At 42.0% G+C, this 26256-nt stretch overlaps 1 protein-coding gene across 7 annotated transcripts in view; it reads left to right on the top strand.

The window, feature by feature from the left end:
• LOC113916785 (amyloid beta precursor protein) overlaps positions 1-26256 on the top strand; it is a 263295-nt gene that overhangs the window by 225068 nt on the left and 11971 nt on the right. For 4 of the 7 annotated variants that reach the window (XM_027583754.2, XM_027583755.2, XM_027583752.2 and 1 more), the window contains 3 exons: positions 10799-11020; positions 18727-18780; positions 24998-25098. In XM_027583754.2, the coding sequence (XP_027439555.1) occupies positions 10799-11020; positions 18727-18780; positions 24998-25098 (377 nt within the window). The remainder of the gene's footprint in view (positions 1-10798; positions 11021-18726; positions 18781-24997; positions 25099-26256) is intronic. The other 3 variants (XM_027583756.2, XM_027583753.2, XM_027583751.2) reach the window with 1 other exon arrangement.

Here is a 26256-nt window from a genome sequence, read left to right as displayed (position 1 = left end):
TCGAGAGGAAATTTGTCTACAATGAAAAGGGACTTCCTCGTACCCTTAGTCTTAAGCTGGACAAGTGATTCTTCAGGAGATGTGACTTGGGATAGGGAATATTCTCACAAGTGATGCGTAGCCATGTTTGTGTGTCCTCCAGGGACAGTCTGTTACCATGAATGGACAAAGCATGCTTCATTTAAAATCTATGCTCCCAGAATCTACTAAAGAAAAATAAACCCAGATTCAAAGGTGAAGTCTGAATTTAGAGACTATGAGAGATTCTCAAGATCGATAGTGTGGCTAAAAATGAGAGGACTGACCCAGTTTTCTGGAGGTCAAAATAAAAACTAGGTTTGTGGAACAGCATTACTTGGTGCTAATATGTGTGTAATTTTTTTTTCCCAAGTTGGAAACGTGGCAGCATCCTCCACGGCTCTTTCTGTTTTGGCCGCTGAAGTATTCTAGTCCCTGTACCGTCGACGAGAAGGGGTATTTGGGATGACTAAGTATGCAGAGTCAGTCTGCTGGTCAACCATTTACATAGCTCAAAACCTAAAGACATCTGCTTATCCAGTTTTACTCAGAATTGGTGAAACCTCATGACAGTTCACATAACTGTCATATTTATGCAGATCTTCCAGAGAAAGGCAAATCTAAAGACGTGGGAGATGGGTGTCCAGAGGGGAAACTGCTTTGAGGGTGGGATGTCAAAATGGAGGTGACACGTAGGCCTCCCTTAGTTAGAGTAGGGAGCAGTGCATGGTTGTGCAGCTGGGAACCACCTGGCTTTTCAGCCCTGCTCCTCCACCGTCAAGAAGCTCTGTGACCTTGGCCCATGGCGAAAGTCTCTTACCTTGGTTCCTTCTTATGAAGAAAAAGAAAAAAAGATAACCACTGAATTCATCAGTTTCCCAAATCTATCAAAAAAATGAGAAGCAGGATGCTTGTGATGATAGATGTGTATATACTTCTGTAATGTCAGTCACTAATCAAATAGCCATGTCAGCCATAAAATAAAATTTTTCATGGAATAGTGAAACTGTTTGGACTAGGAATCAGCATCCTTGGGTTCAGATCCCAATTCTGCCACTTGATAACTGTATTTCTCAAAAGGGATGTCCCCGTTTGCTCAACTGTCAATGGAGTAGGAATCCCATGATAACGATTGCTGTAGGTATCAAATGAGCTAATGGATTTGAAAAAGCCACAGAAGTGGAAGGTGTCTTTGTACAGCTGATCTCATGCTTTCAAGATGTCATAGCACCGCACTCTGGCTGTCTCATGAGTCACACACAGATCAAGACATCCCAGCCATGTGCAGTAATCACTTGAAGACCACATAGGTTCTCCCCCAAATCGGCATTTTAAACAGCTTCTGCTCCATTGATAGGGTGGCACCTGGGTGACTCAGTCAGTTAAGCGTCCGACTCTTTTTTTTTTTTAATTCTTTATTGAAATTCAATTTAGTTAACATATAATATATTACGAGTTTCAGGGGTAGAATTTAGCGATTCATCAGCTGCATATAACACCCAGTGCTCGTTCCGTCACGTGCGCTCCTTAGCGCCCATCACCCAGTTACCCCATCTTCCCACCCACCTTCTCTCCTCCGTTTGTTTCCTAGAGTTCAGCGTATCTTGTGGTTTGCCTCCCTCTCTATTTTCATCTTATTTTATTTTTCCTTCCCTTCCCATCTGTTCATCTGTTTTGTTTCTTAAGCTCCACATATGGCTAAAATCATATGGTATTTGTCTTTCTCTGAGTGACTTCTTTCACTTAGCATAATGCCTTCTAGTTCCATCCACGTCATTGCAAATGACAAGTTTTCATTCTTTTTGATTCCACTATGTGTGTGTGTGTGTGTGTGTGTGTGTGTGTGTCTGTGTGTGTGTACACACACCACCTCTTCTTTAGCCATTCATCTATCGATGGACATCTGGGCTCTTTCCATATTTTGGCTCTTGTGGACGTTGCTGCTATAAACATTGGGGTGCAGGTCCCCTTTGGATCACTGTGTTTGTATCCTTTGGGTAAATCCCTAGTAGTGCAGTTGCTGGGTCGTAGGGTAGCTCTATTTTTAACTTGAGGAACCTCCATACTGCTTTCCAGAGTATCTGCACCAGCTTGCATTCCCACCAACAGTTTAGGAGGGTTCCCCTTTCTCCACATCCTCTCCAACATCTTTTGTTTCCTGTCTTGTTAATTTTAGCCATTCTGACTGGCATGAGGGGGTATCTCATTGTGGTTTTGATTTGTATTTCCCTGATGCCAAGTGATACTGAGCATTTTTTCATGTGTTTGTTGGCCATTTGTATGTCTTCTTTGGAGAAATGTCTATTCATGTCTTCTGCCCATTTCTTGACTGGATTTTTTTGGTTTTTGGGTGTTGAGTTTGGTAAGTTTTTTATAGATCTTGGATACTAACCCTTTATCTGATATGTCATTTGCAAATATCTTCTCCCATTCTGTTGGTTGTCTTTCGGTTTTGTCGACTGTTTCCTTTGCTGTGCAAAAGCTTTTTATCTTGATGAAGTTCCAGTGGTTCATTTTTGCTTTTGTTTACCTTGCTTTGGAGACATGTCTAGCCAGAAGTTGCTGCAGCCGAGGTCAGAGAGGTTGCTGCCTGTGTTCTCCTCTTGGATTTTGATGGATTCCCATCTCACATTTAGGTCTTTCACCCATTTTGAGCTTATGTTTGTATATGGTGTAAGAAAGTGGTCCAGATTCATTCTTCCACATGTGGTTGTCTTTTTTCCACTGGATATTCTTTCCTGCTTTGTCGAAGATTATTTGACCATAGAGTGGGGGGTCCATTTCTGGGCTCTTTTGTTCTGTTGATGTATGTGTCTGTTTTTGTGCCATTACCATACTGTCTTGATGATTACAGCTTTGTAATACAGCTTGAGTGTCCAACTTTTGATTTCAGCTCAGGTCATGATCTCAGCTTCCTGGGGTCAAGCCCTGCATCAGGCTCCACGGTCAGTGGGGAGTCTGCTTGAGGATTCTCTGTCTCCCTCTGCCCCTCCCCCCATCATGCTCACTCTCTCTCCCCCTCTAGAATAAATAAATAAATCTAAAAAAAAAAAAATTCCCTCTGCCCCTCCCCCCTTCTTTCTCTCTCCCCTGCCAAAAAAGATAAAAATGAACTGCTTCTCCTCCATTGAACTATAGGTAAGTCCATGATTAGAAGTAAAATAGTCACCAGCGAGGGCTGGTCTTCAGTGGTGAGGAACACAGCACAGAAGTGTGTCCTCTAGTACCCTCTACACTTTTAAGTGCATGTTCTTTTTTTCAGAGTCTGAACAACACTGACCTGTTTCCTGAACACTTCCTTGTTCCAGCTTCTGTGTCATTTCCTGCCTGACAAAATGTTCTGGCAAAAAAGGAAATTCATAACTAGGCTTTCCTTTCCTGTGGCTTTCTGATTCCGAAGCGTTGTCGTGCCTGAGAGCTTCAAGGCTCAGAGTGGGCTGGGTTCTGAGAACGTGACTTAACGGTGTGTGGGAGTCAGGTTTCCTCTGGCGCTATTACTCGGTGGCCATGCTCATCCTGCAGAACACCTTGTTTTGAGACTTGTGTCTCTCACGAAGGTGATGACTGAGACCATTGTGTGGTGACACCTTTGCACAGATTGTGGCAGTGGTTCATCTGTAACATGCTTGAGAATCACCTGGGGACCACGGTGGTGTGCAAATTGTGGTTCCCTCACTCTGGGGGGACACCTATGTACAAGAGCACAGCTAACGGGATTCCAAGTGGAGGAACTGCTAAGACCATCCATCCAGCCTCCTCCAATTTTATGGATGAGGAATGCGAGCCTTAGGGAGCTTCAGAGACCATGGCAACGTTCAGTATAACGAACCAGCATGGCAGTTGTGTGCTGAGCCATGAATCAGACATGCACAGAACTGTGATTGGGAAATTAAATCTGATCTCATAGGCCTGGTGTGGGCAAAATGCCTAGAATGGATGACAGTGGATTCATAGTGGAGCTTCTTGATCGGGGAAAAATGGCACCCCTTTTATAGATACTCCCAGTGCAGCTGTGGCGGTTGCAGGGAGCGGGGGGTGGGGGGGGGAGGGTGCATCGCACAGAGGTGTAACCCTTCAGTTCTTTCAGATGCAGAAGCAAATATTTATTAAAAAGATACGATTTGTGAAAACAGAAATGGACAGGTCACCATAGAGAAACATTTAAATTATTTATTTTAAAAAAGAGAGAGGAAAGAATAAGTCATATGAGAATCCTCTGGTAGACAAAGTTGAAAAGAAATTTCCGTTTTGGGGAGAGGCTACAGATAAGTACATATTTTTCCAGCAGGAACCAGAAGACTCAGAAAATAGAATAAATAAATAAATAAATAAACATAGCAGTGCAGTTTCAATCCTATAAAGAGAAGAACCAGCAAGCCTGGGAGACCTCAACTGATGCCCGTCTCCAAATCAGACCTTTAACAGCTGTGTGTTGTTACACAGGAAAAGGCTGAGATTTTCCTCCCCACCCCAAACACATTTAAAAGGTGGAAGAGATAGTTCAGTGATTGTAACTAAAGCTTGCAAAAGAGAACTGATTTAATGTTTACAAACTATATTTTCTTGAAACCTAAAATACGGCCGTTAAAACTTTAAAAGGAGTTTGGGTGGTGGATTAATAATTTAAAGAGGCATGTTAGCCAGATGATCTAGAATTCCTCTGTTTCCCATTCAGCAATCCTTTTATGGGGCTGTTTCTCTCAAACTATCATAGAAGTCTATTGCTTCCACAAAAACAAAATATTTTAGTCATTTGAAGATGATACCACTATTGAGGGACTCTCTTGATGCTGCTTTCTTCAAAATATGTAAGTTTTTATTTAAATTCCGGTCAGTTAACACATGGTGTGATATCAGCTTCAGGTATAGAATATGGTGATTCCACACTCCTTCATCCCCATCACCTCAAAGTATTTTAAATATTTTCTATGATAACTAAATGGTGAGGTTTTTTTTTTTTTCTCATAACTATTAAGTATGCTTAGTATAAATCCTCAACACAAAGGGCAAGGTGACAAAGTTTGCTGTATGTTTCACATTTGAAATTGAGTATCCCTGTTTTGTTTAAGCTGTAGATTAAAGATTGCCATCCCTGAACTCAGTTAAATATTTTCACCTCTTTTTTTTTTTAAGATTTTATTTATTTATTTGAGAGAGAGAGAGAGCATGAACAGGGGGAGGGGCAGAGGGAGAGGGAGAAGCAGACTCCCTGCTGAGCAGGGACCCCAGTGTCGGGCCCCAAGATCACAGCTTGAGCCAAAGACAGATGCTTAACCGACTGAGCCACCCAGGCGCCCAAATATTTCCACTTCCACTAACCACAATGCCCATGTATGCTGGGTATAACAGAAGAAAATAAATTTAACTCCAGAGATAGCTGCCGTAATTCTGGGCAATAACAAGTAGCTCTTAGAAAGGAAAAAGAGAGTCTTAGGGAAGAAATGAACTTCGTGTCTTAGTTTAATACAGCAGCTGGCCAGTTTAGATCCTTAAAAGCTTTGGAAATCACCAATATATGCCATCAAAGCATCGCAATAAAAAATTAAATTAATTCAGATAAACAGGTAATCCATGAGGGCCACTAACGTACTAGATGTGTAGTTTCTGTGCTATGAGTCTTAACCACAGAATTCAAAATTAAAGCCCCACTCAGAATGTGCACTGAAATAATCATATGTGGCTCTGCATTTTTTTTTTTTTTTTTGTTATCATAGGCAGAATTGCCTAGTGCCAATTGTGTTCGCCTTTGGTAAAATCCTGAGCCCTTCATGTCAAGAGGTAGCTGGCTGCCTTCTGACATTTTATGATCGCAAAATGGAATCCTACCCCCACGAATGATAATCTGTCATTTCCACCTGCTTTTTGTCCCTTAAAAACCACACAGACTTCATTGTTCCAAATGAGATAACCAGAGGTGGTTGTTTCTAAATTTCCTGCATTAAACTGAGGTTAAAACATGGATTTCTGCTATTTTGTAACCCCCCCAAAAAAGCCTAAGTGCTTTTCAGCCTGCCAAAAATGTAACATTTCTTGAATGTTTCATTCTCTCATTTTCTGAACATGAATATAATAAACCAGGAAAATTAACTACCATGGGGCTCAACATTTGAGTGGCCATTTGGAAGAAATTTTCTGCCAACAGCATAAGAGATAAAAGAGAAAAGCAGGCACCACAATTTGCTACAACCCAAAATGTCCTGGATATTTTATGAAGTACAGACGTAAGATTTTCCACTGTGACTGTTTCCTGCTCTACCCTTTTTACTGCCATGGGCTGAGATGGGTACAGAACTCCCTTCAGATCCAGTGCCTGGAAAATGCCTATTCGAAGGCGCAAAAGCAATAACTATTCCATAGGGCTGGTGGTGTTTGAGTCTGCTTGCAGCCCTGTAAGTGTGACAAAACGTTCTGAAACAGTTGGGCTTATAATCACTCTGCAAATGAGCGATGCAGTGCTGAGACCAGGAGTGAGCCCTGCCCTGGGGCTGTGGATGCTGGATAGGTGGGGGTCACAGGCAAGGGAGGTGGGCGTTCTGCAGCCCAGAGCAGGGACTTCAGCACTGATGCCCATTGGCCATGGGATCTTAAAGAGATTCGGTCATCCATCCCAGCCTCAGTTTCCCACCCCGTAAAAATAATAATGTCCATAACCCTCATAAGGTTGTTAAGAGTAGAGTTACAGAGAAGAGGGCATTTTGAGCTGGGCTTTCAAAAGTTCATATAATTTAAATAAGCAGAGATGATCTTCCCATGTAGCAGGAACAGAGAGCAAAGGTGTCCTGATGGGAATGCCTGGTCCCGTCTGGGGATAATCTAAGCCACTCGGTCTGACAGAGCTGTGGGTCCAGTTCCAATATGTGGGGTTTTCCCCATACCAACAAGCAATTCTCCAGCATCCAGTTGGGGAATTCAATCAATTCAACCCAATTCCAATACTGTCTACCTAGAGGTAGTGCAGATCCCACAAGAGTTTGAGCTCAGGGGCGCCTGGGTGGCTCAGTCGTTAAACGTCTGCCTTCGGCTCAGGTCATGATCCCAGGGTCCTGGGATCAAGTCCCACACAGGACTCCCTGCTCGGCAGGAAGCCTGCTTCTCCAACCCTCCCACTCCCCCTGCTTGTGTTCCTGCTCTGGCTATCTCTCTCTCTGTCAAATAAATAAATAAAATCTTTAAAAAAAAAAACAAACGAGTATGAGCTCAGTCCTATAAGACTCCCACCGCCCTGCCCCCAACAGCCCATTGCAAGTCCAGGTGTTACCTGTGCTTCTGATGACCAGCTATAAATCAGAAGTTCCATCCACCTCCTCCTCAGGTTCTATTAATTGTAGAACAGAGTGAAACATTTTACTTACTAGATTACTGATTTATTATAAACAGATATAACTCAGCAACATCCAAGTGGGAAAGTCTGTAGGAAAGGACTGGGAGCTTTCAACATGTTCCCACAGCGCCATGTGTTCACCAACCTCAGAGCTCCCAGAACCCTGTCCTTTTTGGTTTTTACAGAGGCTTCATTCCATAAACTCCGTTGATTAAATCGTTGGCCATTGGCGATTGAGCTCCGTCTCCAGCCCCTCTCCCCTCCCAGAGGGTGGGACTGAAAGTTCTAACCCTCTGATCACATGACTAGTCCCTCTGGTGACCAGCCCCCATCCTTGGGTGATCTGTAGGCTTTTCAAAAGTTGCTTCATAACATAATTAAAAGATGCCTTTATTCCTCTCATCACTTACGAAATTTCAAGGGTTTTAGGAGCTCTGTGCCCACGAAGACCAAATATAGATTTCTTATTATAAATCACTGTATCGCAGGTGTATAGGGCAAAGGGCTTGAGCCTCAAAGCTACAAAGATGAGGTGGGCCCAGATCACAGAGGGCCTTTAATCTCTGGCAAAGCAGTGTTTGGGATTAATTCAGTAGGGAATGGGGAGTTACTGGAATGAGGCAGAGCCATTCCTCAGTATCACAAAAAGATATGGGGAACAGAGCAGGGACAACAATAGACTTCACAGTTATCAAGGCAGAAAGTAATGATGATTCAAGGGAGGAAGATTGTAGAAAGACGGAGTGAGAAATGAGTTAAGAGAATCCAGAAATGGAATTTTAAAAGGAGTTGTCGGGGGCGCCTGGGTGGCTCAGTCATTAAGCGTCTGCCTTCGGCTCAGGTCATGATCCCAGGGTCCTGGGATCGAGCCCCGCATCAGGCTCTCTGCTGGGTGGGAAGCCTGCTTCTCCCTCTCCCACTCCCTCTGCTTGCGTTCCCTCTCTCACTGTGTTTCTGTCAAGTAAATAAATTTTGTTAAAAAAAATCTTTAAAAAAAAATCGAATTGTCAGTAATGTATGGGACACAAAGAAATAGAGCTACAGATGGTTATGGAGGTTTCCGACCTGTGGCTGGGATCGTAGCTCTTCCATGATTACAACAGGGGAAGGCAGGAGGGAGAGCAAGGGGGCCTTGAGCTCAGTTTCGTACATACTAAGTTCACGGGAGATGTAAGCTAATAGGCCCAGCAAACTTAGACATATATAGAACCTAGAGTGAGAGGAAGAAATGAACGCTGGGGAAAGACATTTCCGGTTCATCCTTAGAACTTCAAGAGGGGATGGATTTCCAAATGAAAAATTGCAGAAAAAGATGGATGGAGATACAAAAAGGAAATGTAGGGATGAAGAGATTAGAAGAAAGGAGCGAGAGGAGTTCCTTGGAGAAGTCACAGGGAACCAGCGTGGTCCTGAGGTTGCAAGACAAAGAGAAAGAGTTTCCAGAGGGTAAGTGGCAGTAAATGCCGCAAAGATACCAACGTGCCTCCAGGTGGGGCCAAGAGCAGAGCATGCTGGTGAAGGTTATTCCCTCTCAGATGAACGTGTGAGCGCCAATAATTATTCCAGAAGATCATCTCTTTAGTATTGTAAGTGCTCAACAGTCAGAAGCATAAGATTTATATAAAAGAAATGCCCATTTAATTTATTAAAGCAGACATTGGCTAAGTTATTAGCCATTACCCGTGACTCTAAGACATGAAAAAGTTGGAATAAATCTAATGGGCCCCTTTCATCTGCATGGGAAAGGTCATTACAAGCATCAAATATTGAATTTTAGAATGGTGCTGCAGCAAATAGCTATATATTATAACTCAAATTAGACTTCAGAAGGACTGATTGTCTTGGGATTTCATCATTTAAAATGGTATCTCGCAATAAAACTGACTCCATAGAAGGATATTAATCTCACGCTTTAATGCTCTTCTATCAAATTGTTTTAATTGACCTGTTGGAGCAGAATTTTTTCAGGTAAAAATTTTTTTTTCAATTTAAAAGGGAATGTGAAGGATGATAGGAAAATATTACAAATCAAATTTAAATCCTGATTTTATTTTCTTCGTTTTCTGCAGCAATAATACTAACCAGTGATTGGTTTGAAATACATAATACTGTAAACTCTTGACAGAGGTGTGATTGGGAGATGAGATATTCTGGTTAATATCATTTTTAATAGCACACATGCTATCTGTGCGTGTCTAATTTTAAAAAATAGATTCCACAGAAAAACCTGGTGACCTGTGGTGGCATTATAGGAGATTCACAAATCTTGTGATAACCCCGTATTTAAAGCAATGATTCCAATCGGTACAAGGTTATATTCCCAGCTCTCTTTTCCAGTAAAAATGCATTGCAATAATGTATAATGTAGGAATCTTCACGAGTCTACAAGAACTTAGAGATCAGTCGATTATGTTCCATAAAGTTGGTTTTGTTTAGTCTGTTTTTTAAAAAAGGATGTAACTGAGGGACGCCTGGGTGGCTTAGTCATTGAGCATCTGCCTTTGGCTCAGGTCATGATCCCGGGGTCCTGGGATTGAACCCTATGTCAGGCTCCCTTGCTCCGCGGGGAGCCTGCTTCTCCCTCTCCTGCTCCCCTCTGCTTGTGTGCTCGCTCGCTCGCTCGCTCTCTGTCAAATAAATAAATAATCTTTAAAAAGGGGGTGTTGGTAACAGATAGCATTTTTTGAAGAGAAGTGGCAGCGGGAAGAGGCAGGAAATTTGGCTCTAGAAGACAAGACAGATGCTGGGAGGCAGGGAGGTCTCGCCCCCGGCGGAGCAGGCTGGAGCAGAACCTCATGTGCACGGGGCCACCGCTGTGAGGGCGAGGGGATTGCCTCTCTGTTGCCGCAGAGCGTAGATCATGCAGCACCTAGGGGGCTTCTGGGGAAGGCAGATTTGTTCACAGCAAAACAATGAGAACTGTTCCAGAACGGAGCAGGCTGCCACCCAGTTATGCTTCTCTTGTCCTTACACGTGTTCAAGGACAGACAGGGGACTCGCTGGACTACATCCTCCAGCATGAAAGTAGCTGTCCCTTGCATGCTGCCACCACATCCCGGCACACGGGTCAGCAGAGCACGCTGCTGATTCCCCTGTGATCCCAGGATACCGGAGCCTGTGTCCGAGGAGGAAGGGGAGATTTCGCTCTTGAGGTCCTCCACCGTGGTCAGAAGTGGTACAGCCGTTGGGAGCCGCAGCCTAGGTGGGCGCCATTCTCCCTGGGCTCACATCCTGCCTTGGGCACTTGCTGTGGTTTTACATAAGTGCCTCAGCTGCCACGGGCCTCAGTTTTCACAGCTGTCAGATGGAGCTGACGGTGGTACCCACCTCATGGCTGTGCGTGAGGTCGTGCATGCACAGAGCAGTTCAGGTCGCATCTGGCTGACAGGAAGTGGTAGCCACTGCGGCAGTCATGCGTGTTGCTGTGACCCACCATACACATGGCTCTGTTCTGTTTAGATGAGCTGCTTCAGAAAGAGCAGAACTACTCAGATGACGTCTTGGCCAACATGATCAGTGAACCAAGAATCAGTTACGGAAACGATGCCCTCATGCCATCTTTGACAGAAACGAAAACCACCGTGGAGCTTCTTCCCGTGAATGGGGAGTTCGGCCTGGACGATCTCCAGCCCTGGCATCCTTTTGGGGTGGACTCGGTGCCGGCCAATACAGAAAATGAAGGTAAGAGGCCCCGGTGAGAACAAGAACATTCCGGTCTATGTGTATGTACATCTTTCTGATATTCTTGAGTGGTGACTTTTTATATGCATTGGAAAAAAAAATACTCTCTCACCAAGAGGTATTTCGTTGCTTTTGGGAAAAAAAGAAAAAAAAAAACAATATTCAGTGTGTGTTTATGAGGCAGTGGCCAGTCTAGGCCCACCTTCAAAGCAAACAGGGAATGAAATTACATCAGTTTTTCTCCCCATGGGGAGAAGTTTTCGTGGGGCTTGCAGGAACGGAGATTTGAAAAGCACCAAAATAGTCTTTGCTGGTTATTTATTCTAGTGCATTAAATTTCAGATTGCACTGAATGTTACAGGCAGAGATAAAGAACCACCTACAAATAAAATGTAATTTTGCTGAAGATGTAAGCAACTGTGTGTTTAGAAAGTTCAATTTAAGGCAGCTCTCAGAGTTCAGAACCGAATCAATCTACGTGTTTTTTCCTATGGCAGCTCAGAGAGGATTTTCTCTGTCAATAAATTTGCACAGTGGATGATTTCTTTCACAGGGATTTCTTAGCAGAAACTTCTAAATAGTGTCTCTTAATGAGAGAACATGTTTTAGTTCTCTTTATTCCATAAACATTTTTACATATTCAGAAGTATACAATTTCAAACACTGGAGCACCTTGATTTCTCAACACTGATAGCACTTTTTTTAAGAACACCAGATTTTACCCGTGAGTGTCTTTGTGAAAGTGGCAAGTTCGGATAGTGGTAATAATTGTAATATGACTATTTAAAGATACCTCAAAATGCAGTCAGTATATACCTCAGACTGAATTTGAGCTCAGTATCAGACCTTAAGTGTACTACAGAAGTTTTTCTCAAGAACCATTACAGAAAATCTTTCTGTGGACAATTTCCTTGTGAGTAATCACCCCAGATTTGTTGCATTAATTTGAAAAAGTACACCTTATGGTAGTAATACCAGCTACGAACAACAGTATCATTTATAACATAAAAATAATTAACACTTCACCATTTATAAAAATAATTCTTACATAGAGGAAAAAATTTAAAGACTTCTAAAAATTGAAGAACTTGTTACGAGGGTAACTTCCTTATTAAATTTATTAATATTAGAGTACTGACTGCACCATTTTTTTAATAGGTGGATACATTTTGGTCTTTTATGGTTACTAATGAAAATCCTTTGTGGAAAATGTCCAGTCTCATTTGTAAATTGAACGCACACTAGATCTCCTCTTTTCCTTTAACAGGAAAAATTATTTGGTATAAAGGGCTCAATGTGCTGCTAAAGGAGCTGTTTTAATTCAGGGAGAAGTAGGTCCCACATCGGACTGAAGTCTGACAAACTTCCTTTGGTAGAAAATTACAACCCTTAATGCCCTTTATACCAAATAATGTTAAATGTCATTTATGTCCAACTCTTAGCTTTTTATGAAAAAGAGAATTTAAATATATAGATTAGACTGTTCTTTGTTAAAAATTACCCCTGCCTTTGAGAATTTATTCAGCTGCAGTGATCCTAAAATTATAATTTACAAAGAACTTCCTGTCACTTTCTCGTAATCAGAGACCTTTTCACATCTTTCAAATACGTAGTTTCTATAAGTAAAATGTTCCCATTTAATATTTTCCACTACTTGTTGATTTTGGAAAAGCAGGATAAAACCTGTTTCGGAGCCTACCTAAATTTTAATGATCACACACACACACACAAATAATAAAACCTAGAAATTGTAATTTATTTATGGTAAAGTTTATGGAAAGATTTAGAAAGCCAAAGTAAGCTACATTAGCAGAGTCAAAATTAATTTATAGAAATTACTGTGTATGTTTGATGTAACACTTGGTATTTCTCTTAAATGTTTTGAATCCTATACAAATGTGGGCTATACAGAGTTTTTGGAAGAACAACAACAATGAAAACACTCAGCCCTGTTTATGTTAGCTTCTTCACATTTAATGAATACAGTGAAATGCGATGATCTTGGTGCCACATAGCACCAAGAATAGCAAAATTGTGTATATTCTTCTAGAAGGTGTTGCACTTCCTGAATTTCAGATTTTCTCTTTACTTTCTCACTCTTATTGAGAGCTTAACTACTTAATATGAATACCGCATTTCCTTGGTATCTTTAAGGAGGTAAATTTAACTTTGCATTTATGATATTTGTAGTATAAATAATACCAACAGTTAAATAAATCTTCCTTTATGTGCGCCAGGCATTTCATCTTGATTTCATATGTATATTTGAATATATGTGGTCTCCAGTAAAAGTAGATGTATTCTACTAAACGTTTGGCTTATATTAAAATTTTTAAATAGTAGCCAAACTGACCCACTCTGTTTAGGGAAAAGAAATGCAAGGATATTGGTTGTTCTTTTTAAGGAGAAATAGAGGGAGGAACTATTTTACCAAACCTGCTTCCTAAAATCCAAACTTGGATGCCACTGTCAACACATCCACCGTTTTCCTGGTCTTCTACCCCTTGACAATCCTCCCAAATCAAATAAGAAAGAAGTCTCGGTCCAAGTTAGGAGGCGAGCAGTGATTCTCCCCCCAACACTTGCCGGATAACCCAAAGAAGGAACTTTGGGTTCACTACTGGGTTTCTCCAAAGTGATCAGTTTTTGGAAGGCTAAGCACAATAGATTTTAGAGGTACCCCAGAACAGCAATGGACTTTAAACACCTCCACTCAGGAGTAGACTCTGAGAGTGGCCTGTTCGCCATGGGTCCTAGGAGCCTGCACTTGTGCGCATAGACACCCCCCCCCCGGGCCCTTGGGTGCTGCCAAGATGCCCACTCGGGCAAAGTCCTTGATTGAGTGCCTCTGGATCCTTGACCAGGACCGAGCTGCTCACATTGCCCAAGCCTCATCAGAAGAGCTGATACTCTTGTTAAAGACCTGTCATTGATAAAGCAAAATCTTACATGAAAGTATTACAAGGCAAGAATCTCAGAGGATCTCAGAGCTTGAGTTCTGGTTCTCACTGTTATCAGACCCAACACTCCTTTTATAACATTTTGAAAAGCCTCCTTAACAGGGAATCTTAAAATAAAACGGACTGACAGTGTTTCAGGGGAAAAATCAATATAATGGATGTAATTTATAATAAGTGTTTCAACGCATAAGTATTCAGGCTTGACTGCTAGTGGAAAGAGTGACGTGATCAGGTGTTTGTCCTGTATGGATGTGACAGATATAAATGTAGACTGACACAAGGGCTGATTCCACGATTCAGGTTCTGTGAGCAACAGTGGATGATTTCCTGACATAGTGAACAACTCTTGGGAAGGCTCTAACGTAAACAGTCTTCCCTCATTGTACCTGGTGATGAGCTCTTAGCGTGTCCAAGTTACAGTAAGAACTATGCAAAAAATGCTTTGTGTTTATATATTCACCTGAGTTACACTGTAGACTCACATAATCATAGATAAACAAATGTCCAGTAGGAAGTTAGGAAGTCATAGAGGATGCAGAGCTATTTTTATGTGTGTGGGATTGCCCTGTGCACGGCATCTAGCATCCTCGGTCCCCATCCCCTGGAAGCCAGTGCTATCCTCCCTTGCCCTGTATTCATGGTAACAACCAAGAACACCTTCACATCCCCACCATCCCACAGAACAGTAGCTACCCCACAGTCCTGAATGGTGTGGATCATCAGAGTTTCAATTCCAGCTCTGCTGGGTGTGGTGAGCAAGTTAGAGAGTCTCTGTGGCTATTTCCTGGTCTGTAAAACAAAGGTGACAATAATTCTTAATTCAGAGATAAGGTATGAGCGTTAAGTGAGATGGCAGGCAAAGTATCTACAACACAGTAAATATTTAGGGTAGTTTTTTTTTCTTTTCTTTCCTTTCCTTTATTTTCCTCCCTCCCTCCCTCCCTCCTTCCTTCCTTCCTTCGTTCCTTTTGTTCGTTCGTTCGTTCATTTGTTCCTTCTATAGAATCAGGATCTTACTACCAGCGACTCCCAGGGAGAATCACCCTATAGTCCAAACAGTATATCCTTAAAAATTAACGACTATAACAAGCCATATAATGACCCAGTCCTAAAATCTCCCCCTTTCTGCCCTCCTCCCCTTCTTCCCTCTCCCCAGGGCCTTGTTCCTCGTGAATGTCTCAGACACATGCTCACACACTGAGCCACTGAAAATACCTAAAATTCTCAAAGGATTTCCTTTCATTGTTCAGGCAGTCCTTATCATTCATAGCTTCAGACGCTTACCAACAATTTATTGCTTTTTCTTAAGACCAGTCAGTCGAGTCCAGACAGAGGATCAGGCACCCAGGCCTTCTTTTAATTTATATTGAAAAACTAAGCATATCACAGTTTTCCGATATTTTAGGCTCTTTGACCAGCTACGGTTTGCCTTGAGGGATTTTTTTGTGGTTTTATTCATATCCACGAAACTTAACTGGGTAACTTAAAGTGAAGCTGTTATTTATCAAACTGTTGTTCCTGTGGATCATGAAGTTTTCTGGCTAAAGGCATCTGTGTTTGTTTGGCTTGATCCCGATTGGCTGAGCAGGCCAGCCACGGAGCGGCCAACAGTCAGCTTCCTTGCATAGAATACGTACATGAAATACTATAATATTCTCAAAGACCACAACAGGTCTTACAAGACTGTATATTTATAATTGCAAAGTGCACTTGCCCACTGGTATATTTCTAATTAGCCTAATAAAGAAGCAATGACCAAATCTCTTTAAATGCTAAAATTGAGAGGCAGCTGGGTGGCTCAGTCGGTTAAGCGTCCGACTCTTCAGTACAGTCAGGTTGTGACCCCAGGGTCGTGAGATCAAGCCCCGAGTCAGGCTCCACGCTCAGTGGGGAGTCTGCTTGAGATTCTCTCTCCCATTCCCTCTGCCCCCTCCCCCACTCACATACACCCTCTCTCTCTAAAATAAATAAATTTTTTAAATCTTTAAAAAAAATAAATACATAAATAAGTGCTGGAATTGAAAATAAATAATGTTATTTTCAGGCCTGTTTTCCTGCTGATTCTTCCATTCCCTTTGGCCTGGTGGCAGGCTGTGCTAGGCAGCATTCAGCTTAGAACTGGTCTGTTACAAGCAGCATGAGAACAGACTCAGAAGCCCCAGAATGTGAATCATTCTGTTTCTCTCCTCTCTTAGGGGAAGGTTTGATTCAAAACTATTGAAGGCATGGGAATAACACATTTCTGCCTAAGTTTATCATCCTTTAAGATGACCTCTTTCTTATTTTTAATTTACTAAACAGCTACTGTAAAATGTTTTGAACACTATATTGACGTCACCTTCTAGTTCAACAAGCAATAGTTCGTTTTGGAAAATTAGAAAGTATTTGTGTTGGACTTGGGAAATAATGCACCACTTTGTCTTGTAGATGTATATACGCATTTCTGGCAATGATGTTGTAATTGTCTTTTAAAAAAATTGATAGATGTCCGCTCACTCAACATAGGAGTTACTTTCTGAATATTAATTCATACTGAATCAGCCTCAAACTGTTAAAGCAGGCTAGAGTTTAAGTCAATAAAACTATTAATTGTTTCACCCTCCTAAAAAACAGACCAGGTTTTATTACTGTTTTCAAACAATACATGCACATGGGGAAGAAAAGGCAGAGAAGTTTCTAGAAACAATCTCCTCACACAGAAATAACTAATGATAGCTTTTTGTGGTAATATCTTTCAGACTTTTTTTTTTTGTCTATACATTTGATGCTTTTTCTGTATTTCTTTAAGGAATTGTGGAATAGTGCTTTATCATTTGTAAGGTTCTTGTGCATATGTGTGCACATTTGAGCCCTGGAAAAACCATGTTTACTTACAACAAAACTAAGGATTGGAAAGAATTTGGCTTGCCCAAGATCACGGAGTAAATCAATGGTGGCTTTAAAGTGGACCCTGTGACCAACTAGCAGCTCTTCAGCCTGTATTTAAACCACAGATTAACTGCTGATTCTCTCATGAGTCAAATACAGTTTCTGATGATTTAGCCATTGAGGAATGGGATCCCCACTTCGAGTTCCTTTTTTGCTCCATGAGTGTGCTTGGGCATGCTGTTCTCTTCAACTGAAGCACCATTGGCGCTCTCATGAGGAAATAATCAAAAAATACAATAATCCCTCCGTTAACTCTGTTTTACGAAGAGTTATTACTGTCACTAAATACTGTTGCAGATGGGGAAAAGGTGAAACACAGAGAATCTATGTCATTCAAATGTGTGAGTTCCAACAGGATGTCTTAACCTATCATAGCAATAAAGTAGTAGAAATTAGTCCTCCTCTCAGCAAGAGTTGTTAGGGAAGATTTAATAAATGCAGTTTCATAGTATTAGAGCATTTCTGAAACAGGTTTTAAAATTGTTTTGTTTCTCACTACAATGAGAAGAGGCTATTTTATGTATGAAGAAACAGCCTCAGAAGTGGCCATTCGCCCAAAGTTGCTTGGGGTGCGAGTGTCATGCCACCACCCTGCATAACAAATGCCCAAACCACGTTGCTCTTTGGATTCATCCAAATGTCTTAGTATTCTCAGAAACCTGATTTTTTTTCATAATTTGAAGGCTTAACATCCTGCTGTTCTCTTCTCCCTCACTGTTCTGCCAACATGTGACATTCAGGATCGATTGGGTTTGTAACCCCACCTGGGGAGGCCAAGCTGTGTGCCTCAGTAAGCTGGATGGTCTTCCTGAAACTGCTCATCCAGAAGCCAGCCCATCGAGCACACCTTACTTCCCCTGGACATCTTGGCTCACCTTTCCTTACCTTCTTGCCTTATATTTCCCAGGCCTTACCCAAAGGGCTTTTCCCCCTCCCTCGGCTTCATTTGCCCCTTGTCCGTTTATGAATCCTTAAAGCTCTGTTTCTCTCCCTTGCCCGTTTCTTCAAAGACCAGTCTAAATTCAAGTTAATATTTTCTGAGATTCAGAAGCACTTTGGAAATGCCAGCTAATGGTAAGCAATGGTGGGCACCATGGTGCCACATGCAAGGCTTCCTTTGGGGCCAGCCCAGAATTCTCACAAAGGGACAATTGTGGAAGTTGAGAAATACGAAAGGAAGTACTCACATTTCACACATGACAACTGTATGTCATCTATTAAAATAATAACCAGCCTTTAAAATTAGAGAGAGACTGACTCTCTGGTTTACTTCTTTTACCCTCACAATGGGAGCAAATTTGGTGCACTAAATGGCAGATTATGTGGCGAGACTTTCCTCTTCTGATAAATTCATATTTGCATTTCCCCTGGGGATTTAATGGAGTCCTTTTGTAGGTAATTAACTGTAAAATAAGATCGGACAGTTGTAAAAGGAGGTATCTTCAAGATTTTCCACCAGGCTGGGTATATTATATTTTATTTCTAATCAAAAGCCAAGAAACCATCCCTAAACTCAATGAGAGGTAATTCCACACTCCCCATCCCCTCTTCTTTGATGTTGCTGCATATCCTGGTGAGTGCTTTTATTAGAAAACCCTAAGGAGTAGGGTTGGCCCATCGGTTGCGATAAGCCTTTTGAAGTGGTCCCCCTCCCATTCCCTGATACTTGGGATTAACTCACTGTGGTTCTTTTCCACCTGTTCCTTTTTTATAACTTATGTATTTCACATGCTTTTCCCTGCTCTGTGTTCAGGAGCCACAACTCACCATCTTGATTTGTCTTGTTTGCTTTCCGTGTATCTTGCTTCCTGTGCCCAGTTGAGCCTGTTGACGCCCGCCCTGCTGCCGACCGAGGACTGACCACCCGACCAGGTATACCCGGTTCCCTTCTACCTCCTCAGCACCTTGCGCTTGAGCTCGAGCACCCGCCGTCCCCGCTCTTCGCTATTAGCCTGTCTCAACTGCAAATACTAAGGGAGAGGATTTGAAATGACCTTGGAAACCAGACTTCTCAAAAATTCCCTTTGCTTTTCCTTACACTTTATTTTCCAATTTCCTATTGAAGTAATCTGTTTTTCTTTCTGAGCTTTCCTTTTCAAACAATAAAAGAGCCCTTCCAACTTATGGGATTTTTTTTTTTTTTTTTAAGTGGAGAAGAGTATATAGACCTCTCTGTCCTCAAAAATGGAAAACCACCACACAGATGCGCACTCTGTCTGGTGACAATGGGGTTTCCGCTTTGAATATCTCATCCTTCCTTTCTTGTTTGGTGTGCAGACGGGTCCTCTTCTGACTGAATTGGGCTCAAACTTCAATCGGTTTCTCATGTAGATGTGACTTCCTAAAAATAGCAGAACAGGACTACCTCTAGAGCCTAGAAATATTTACATTTTCTTTTTCGTGGGTTGTATGGACTTAACTCTCCACGAGTAACTAAAATGACAGAAAGGATGTATGTGCATAGTTTTGTATACAAGTCTTTTCTTTTTGTTACCATTTAAAATTCCCATTAACACTGAAAAATAGACACTTTTTTTTTTACAGTTTCCCCAGCATTAAGAAGAAATACACTTTGACCCTTTGCTCTGTATTCAGCTTATATCTCAAGCTGTTTTAAAAATCAATGCCACACCACAACAGAAGCACACACAAGCCTGGTTTTTTACTTTATGCACAACTCTGCCCAACGAACAGTACCCATTGTTTTCCATGAATCGAAGAAAGTAGTTATTGAGTTGATATGGCTGTGTATTCTAGAGAGATTTAACTCCACGAACAATGGATACCTTCCTGTGTTTATCTTCTTCCTTATCCCCGTAATGACCCCGTGCAATAGTCAAGGGCCAGGGAATTCACCTTGTTGGAAGATGTTAACACATGGAGGTCCCTGGTTCGGGTTCAGTTGGTGGCAGGCCAAGAACAGACCCGGCCCCTCGCACTGCCAGTGCCGGCTAAGGTCACTTCTGTCCCCAACCACAGCCAAAGATGAGAACTCTAAATCTGCCTTGTGGCATCTTCATGCCTCTGTGTGGCTGTCCACAGGGCGTCAGGGAGAGTGGAGTGACCCGTTTTGATGGCTGTTCTCGCTGATTTTATGAATCTCTGCCTTTAGGGCTTTTCAGAGGAACTTAAGTGATAGTAAGTCAGACACAGTTTGGGCTCTCCTAATGTTTTCCTTATTGCCATTGTCACACAAGTGAATTTTAAGGAGTCAGCCCATTGACATCCGCATCCTGCTCAGCTCGTGGTGGAGCTCAGGGCTGAGGGTCAGTTCCATTCTAACGAGCTGAGACCAGTGAGTGGGTGGATGGTCATTTGCCTTGGGCCTTTTTTTATGGCACTGTCTATTTTATATTTAAGGAAGAGATGCTTTTCATCTACAAGAATAAAAAGTGAATTAGAAACACTCTTTCAACCAATTTTGTAAAGTTCCTCCATTGGGCCCTCTAGGCCAGTGTGTTCTAATTGAAATCTGGGGGAGGGGAGGTTGATACCACCAAAGTTGGTTCCCCCCCCCTTTTAAAAAAATCTAACATGAAAAGAACTTCCATGCATTTCCCCAAAACAATCTGTTTTAAGGGAAGAGCTAGAAAGCAGTTAGAGGTGTTTTGTCAGGGGAAAAAGCCATCTGAAGCCTTTATTATAACAATAACAATGTTTCCGTAACAGGAATACTTCATTTTGGTATTTCCCAAAGATCAGGGCATTAAATGCTGTGGTGCGTGGAAAGAAGTGAAATGATAAGGTCCCTGTTCTCAGGAGCTTGAAGTATAATAAGAGGAACACACTTGGCCTATTTAAAAGAGGAGATGGAATTAAAAAGGCAGGGGAATACAAACCCACATAAGGTATAAACCAGGGCGTCTGTAATGTAAGCAGATGGGGCACTCGCCGAGGGTGTGTTAACCTCGGCACATGCTGTAGGTCAGCTTCGGGAAAGCTTTCGAAAGATTAGAGTCTCATCCATTGGCAAAGAAGAGGGGAAGGATTCAAAGATGAGAGTATGGCCTAGGCTCAACCTTCTTTCTTGTACTGTGTGAGGCGAGGACTTCCCCAATGAAAGAAGGGCCATGTGGTAAGAAAGAATGATCAGATCCAAAGTGAGGAAGAGTCTAGTTTACGAATAGCTCTATTGCTGGTTAGGTAGCGAGACCTCACTCTGTCTTTCTGTGCTTACAGTCTGTCTCCTGAGCATTTGGACCAATTCCCTGCTATGTTCATAGCATTAGGTTGGGTTCTTCCAACATCACACTTTAGGAGACTGCATGCTTGAGTTCAGCGTGCCAAATTATATCTTTAGACTTTCCAAACTTAGAGAACCTTCCCGGGATTGTCATAGCATGTCATTCAGTTGATGGCATCATTGAGTAATTGCTGTTGTCACTCTGACACAAAGAAAGGGTTTGTGTATAATCATGACTGAGGAAGATGACTTCTCTTTGTCTTTCAAATCTGAAAAGCCAGGACACATCACTTTTAGAATGTAGTGTCAGCTAGGGAAAGCATGTTATCAGTGGTGATTTCTGGGCATAGTGGCCATTACAGCTACTCCCCTGGCTTACTTCCAGGGAAAAATGGGCTCTGAAGGTCAAGTAACACCATTTGACCAAAATAAAGAAGGAAAATACATTAGCAAGCTCTTCACAGGGAGCGGAAAGCTACCCTTTCCGCTATAATTTATTACCACCCTTCTCCAGGCCTCATAAAGGAGAGACCAAGTCCTTGACCTCCAAGCCATGTGAAAGGTATCATGAGGGACATGCCTCCTTCCCCCCTCAAGTGAACAACATATTCTGCTCATTTACCATGACACAGAGACCTGGAGTCACACCAGGGCTTAGAAAGAGAAAACACACCTGATGAGCCTATAAGCAAAAGGTCCCCGTGATGTATTTAAATCTACACATCACATTTCACATTTCATCACATGCTATGTGAGCTTATTGCCGATGATGTTTCCCTATGTGCAAGCTTACTAATTTTTCTTCCCTTTTAGTGAGATTTGCTTAATGTATGGAAAATCTTTTCTCTAAGTGATTGCACATGCTATACAAAAATGAACTAGAAAGATCTCTTTGTCCTGAGAGTCTCGCAGACTATTAAGCTATAATTAACTATCTGTTGTTCTGACTTGTTATGCGAATTTGAATTTTGGTTTGAGTACCAAAAGTATTTTCACTCTCCTTTCAGAAATAATGTGGGCTGTTACAGTTTTGAGCAGAGAGCTCCTGTTTTTTCAAATTGTTGGTCCCACAAATCTAAAAGAAAAGACTATTGAAGAGACTTTTCCTTAGGTCTCAGAAATATAATTTTAACTGTTGCATTGCTAGATCCTGATGACAGCAAAAGGGTGATCTGTAAAGAAATCACTGCGGTTATAACCCCGTGTCAGATTTAAAAGGGCCCGTAGGAAGATAAAAAATACATAGCCAATGAGAAATTAACAGAGCATTGTATCACAGTCCGATAAACACAATGTCAGGAAGATTAGAGGTCAGAATGAGTTGAAAATCATGAGAAAATGCAGACAATTTCAAAGCAAGAAAATAAAAAAAGAATAGCCCCACAGCTCTTGGGAGATAGGGTCGGGGTTGAGAGACAGTCAGTGAGGGACGGTAAAAGATGAGAGAGGAAGGGAAACTGTCCCACTTTATGTCTATATTAGAGAGAGTGATCTTCTGAAAGAAGGCAGTTAAAGCCCAAGGTAGATCAAGATGAAAAAAGAAAACACTAGCTCCTTGTTCTAGTTTCCTCTTGCTTATGCCACAAACAATTCCGTAACTTAGCAGCTTAAAACAACAAGCATTTAGTTACTTATAATTACTGTAATGATCAGGATTTCAGGCATGGATTAGCTGGGTGCTCCTGGCTCCGAGACTCCCAGAAGGTTGCAGTCCAGACACCCTCTAGAGCCGCAACCACCCGAAGTTGAAGCTTGACTCTGGTGGGCCTGTTCACTCACATGGCTGTTGGCAGAACACCGCCATACCTCATCGCGGGAACCTTCTTGTAGGGCTGCTTGAGTGTCCTTGTGACATGTGGCTGGCTTTCCCAGACCAAGTGATCCGAGAAGGAGAACAAGAAGGAAACTGCAGTGCCTTTTTTGACCTAGACTCAGAACTCATGATCGCTTTCTCTGTTGTCTGTTCGTTGGAAGCAAGACACTCCATCCAGTCCACACTCGAGAGAAGGGAATTCAGACCCACCTCTGGGAAGGAGGAGTAATTAGCAGATTTGTGGCTGTGCTCTAAATCTACGACGCCTCTCTCCCACGCCCAAGTCCATGTGACCCAGACAGATTGTAGGCTAGGAGACCTGGAGGGTGAAATGGTAGAACCACTCTCCACGATCTCTGTGGACCCCTGGAAGGCCGGAGAGCTGGGAAGATAGCGGACCGTCTACAGGCCAACTGTAGACTGACGTTGATGTCGGCTCTGTTTTCAGATGAATTAATAAATGGAAGCTTTGTGAACGTTTGGACAAGGAGTCGGGGATCTGTCACAACCCGCAGGGGTGCCCGTGGTCTCGTCAAACTGTCCTCCGTTTCATTTTGTGTGAGGTTGGCACACGGCTATGTTGTGGACGTTGTGCTTTTCAGTTTCAGCAAGGTGTGTGACAAGTTTCACGGCACCTAGTGGACAAGACTGTAAGAGTGACTAGACAAAAAGCAAGAAATGAGGTACTGTGGGAGCTGAAGGACCTGGTAACGTGTAGCCTGAGCAAGAGCCGTCAGGAACACAGTGCCTCTCCTCGGGTGTCTGGTCTGCTCAAGGCTATAAGGTAGAAGGGAGGTTTCGGGCTTGCTCTGCGTTGAACAGGCTCCACGCGTAGATGCCTTAGGGGAACTGATCTGGGCTTGATGTAAGGAAGCCTGTCATTCTTGTAGGCAGAGCTATCCGAAATGGAGGCAAACTGATAGATTTTTCTCCATTCACTCAGGAGCTGAGGGTTTGCCCCTTGGGTGAGAATACTGCAGAGGACGTGATTTTAAAAGCCTTTTGCATCCTAAAATTATAACTTTGGATATTTATATGCCACAACATGGAAACCGATACTTCTATTTTGTGCTTTCATTTTTTTGTTTTAAAAATGACTTTGCATTTTGTTTTGTAGCTTCACATTGTTACTTGAAAAATGAAATTTATTACAACGATTAGTGTAAGACTCATGTAGCAATTTATAGAGAAGAGTTAGTAAGTTATAAATTCTGTTAGTCCCACTGAAACATTTTCTAAAATTATGTACTGCAAATCTTTATTCAGCAGACAAAGCAATTATATTCTGTATCTATGACTAAATCACCAAACTAAATAAATAATATGATTTTTACAATGCTTCACTGCATAGATACGTGAACATAATTTATTTGTAATTGGAACAAAGCCCTAAAGTAGCAGTTTGATTCCACCAGGTAATTAATGCTCATTTTTATTTATTTTTTTTAAAGATTTTATTTATTTATTTGAGAGAGAGAGAATGAGAGATAGAGAGCCCGAGAGGGAAGAGGGTCAGAGGGAGAAGCAGACTCCCTGCTGAGCAAGGAGCCCGATGTGGGACTCGATCCTGGGACTCCAGGATCATGACCTGAGCCGAAGGCAGTCGTTTAACCAACTGAGCCACCCACGCGCCCTAATGCTCATTTTTAAAGACTTCTATTTTTTTTTCTGAAAGAATGAGAACGCATGGAAAAAGACATAGAATCAGCCAAACAATAAGCCCCTGAAACAGACTAGTATATTCTGGGAATGCATCCTTGCCAACCTCCCAGCTAGCATTTAACTTCTGGTTTTCCCCATTAAAAAAAAAAAAAAAAAAAAAAAAATTATAACGTGTGTTTAAAGGCAGTAGAAGCTTTAACTTCAGATTTCTTTAATCTTTAATTTCCTTTTGTTTGAAATAGGTAGTGGTTAAGGGTGTAAATACAGGGTGTCAGTTTTCTTGAAGAAAGTCATTAATCTGTTTCCTCTCACTCCAGACCTAGAAAGAAGGTTCTGGTAGCCTTTGTGTTACAGCGTTTGTGTTTACAGAGAAAATGAATTGAGTGTCGTGTGTCATTTAATTATGGTGTGATGCTTATGGATTATTGCAGGTTCAGGCTTGACAAACATCAAGACGGAAGAGATCTCTGAGGTGAAGATGGATGCCGAGTTCCGACATGACTCAGGATACGAGGTTCATCATCAAAAATTGGTACGTAAAATAATTTACCTCTTCCTGCCACCCAGTTTGTCTCGCCAGATGACCTGTTCATGCTTGTTCATGCTGTGCCAGAAAGCCAGTGAAGGAAAAGATAAAAAGAATGAAGCAGTTGCCTATAGGGTCATCATGGACACATAAAGAGAAGAAAAAGAGGGTCTTTATGTAGTAGTTCTTTGTGTCTAGAAGGCCGCTAAGCCCACTCAGGGCTTAGGGTGGAATTAATGTATATCACAATATCCGCTCTAATTCATTTCCCCTCTGTTTTCTAGGAAGACGGGTTTATAAGAGGTGGATTTGAAGTTGGCATGTGTTAACTGTCTCCCTGTGCCTCTTCGTCTCTCCCTCTGCCCTTCCTTCCCGTCCCTTCCCCAGCGCCCACGTTTTAAGTTCTGCAGGGGTAGGATCTCTGGGTTTCTACCAAGGTGGGTGGGGGCGGGCGGTGAGCAGGACCCCATGATGTTCCAAGCAGTGTTGCTCACTGAAGGATTTGGGCAAGGAAGATGGCAGCTTCCTTTTTGGACAAAATCTCCTCCCACCCACTGTTATTTCCCCCAAATGTTAGACTCAGAGTAAATCAAAGAGCACCCATCCTCTTTGCAGGCAGCTCCCGTAATTACATAAAATCTTTTACCAGAAGCTTCGGATAAATCAAATCCTGCATTATGTTAGGGTTTCTTTCATCTTATCACTATGCATAGTAAGGGGGTTAAATTAATAAAGAAGACAATTTTATTGCACATTCAGTAGTCAACCAAAAAAATGGTAATCAAATTCTCCTAGCAATAATAAGTACTCGCTCTCAGGCATTTACAGTGCACATGGGGAGGGGGGAGGGGGGCGCGGGCATATGCGTGCTCTTTTTCAAGGGAGAGAATATCTTTCTAATATTCATAAATATAAATCCAAGTAGTAAATTCCAGAAGAAACGCCAGTGAAGTATTGCATATGCCTCTTTTCACTCTCAGTAATTGGAGCAAATCCAAAACTGGCTTGTGATTCAGATTTGCATTTCAACTCCCATAATCTTTTTTGTACAAGAACATTTCGGGTTTTTTTGAAGCATGATTTTCACTGTGGCAGGTTAATCCCATCTCAATTATTATGAAATTAGGGGCAGTCTGGATCTGGCTGATGCCGAAGAGGTCAAAA

This window comes from Zalophus californianus, chromosome 1, assembly GCF_009762305.2.
Source record: "Zalophus californianus isolate mZalCal1 chromosome 1, mZalCal1.pri.v2, whole genome shotgun sequence".
In the NCBI taxonomy this organism is placed as follows: Eukaryota; Metazoa; Chordata; class Mammalia; order Carnivora; family Otariidae; genus Zalophus; species Zalophus californianus.
Note: the sequence above shows the minus strand (reverse complement) of the source record. Positions and strands in the feature narration are given on the sequence as shown.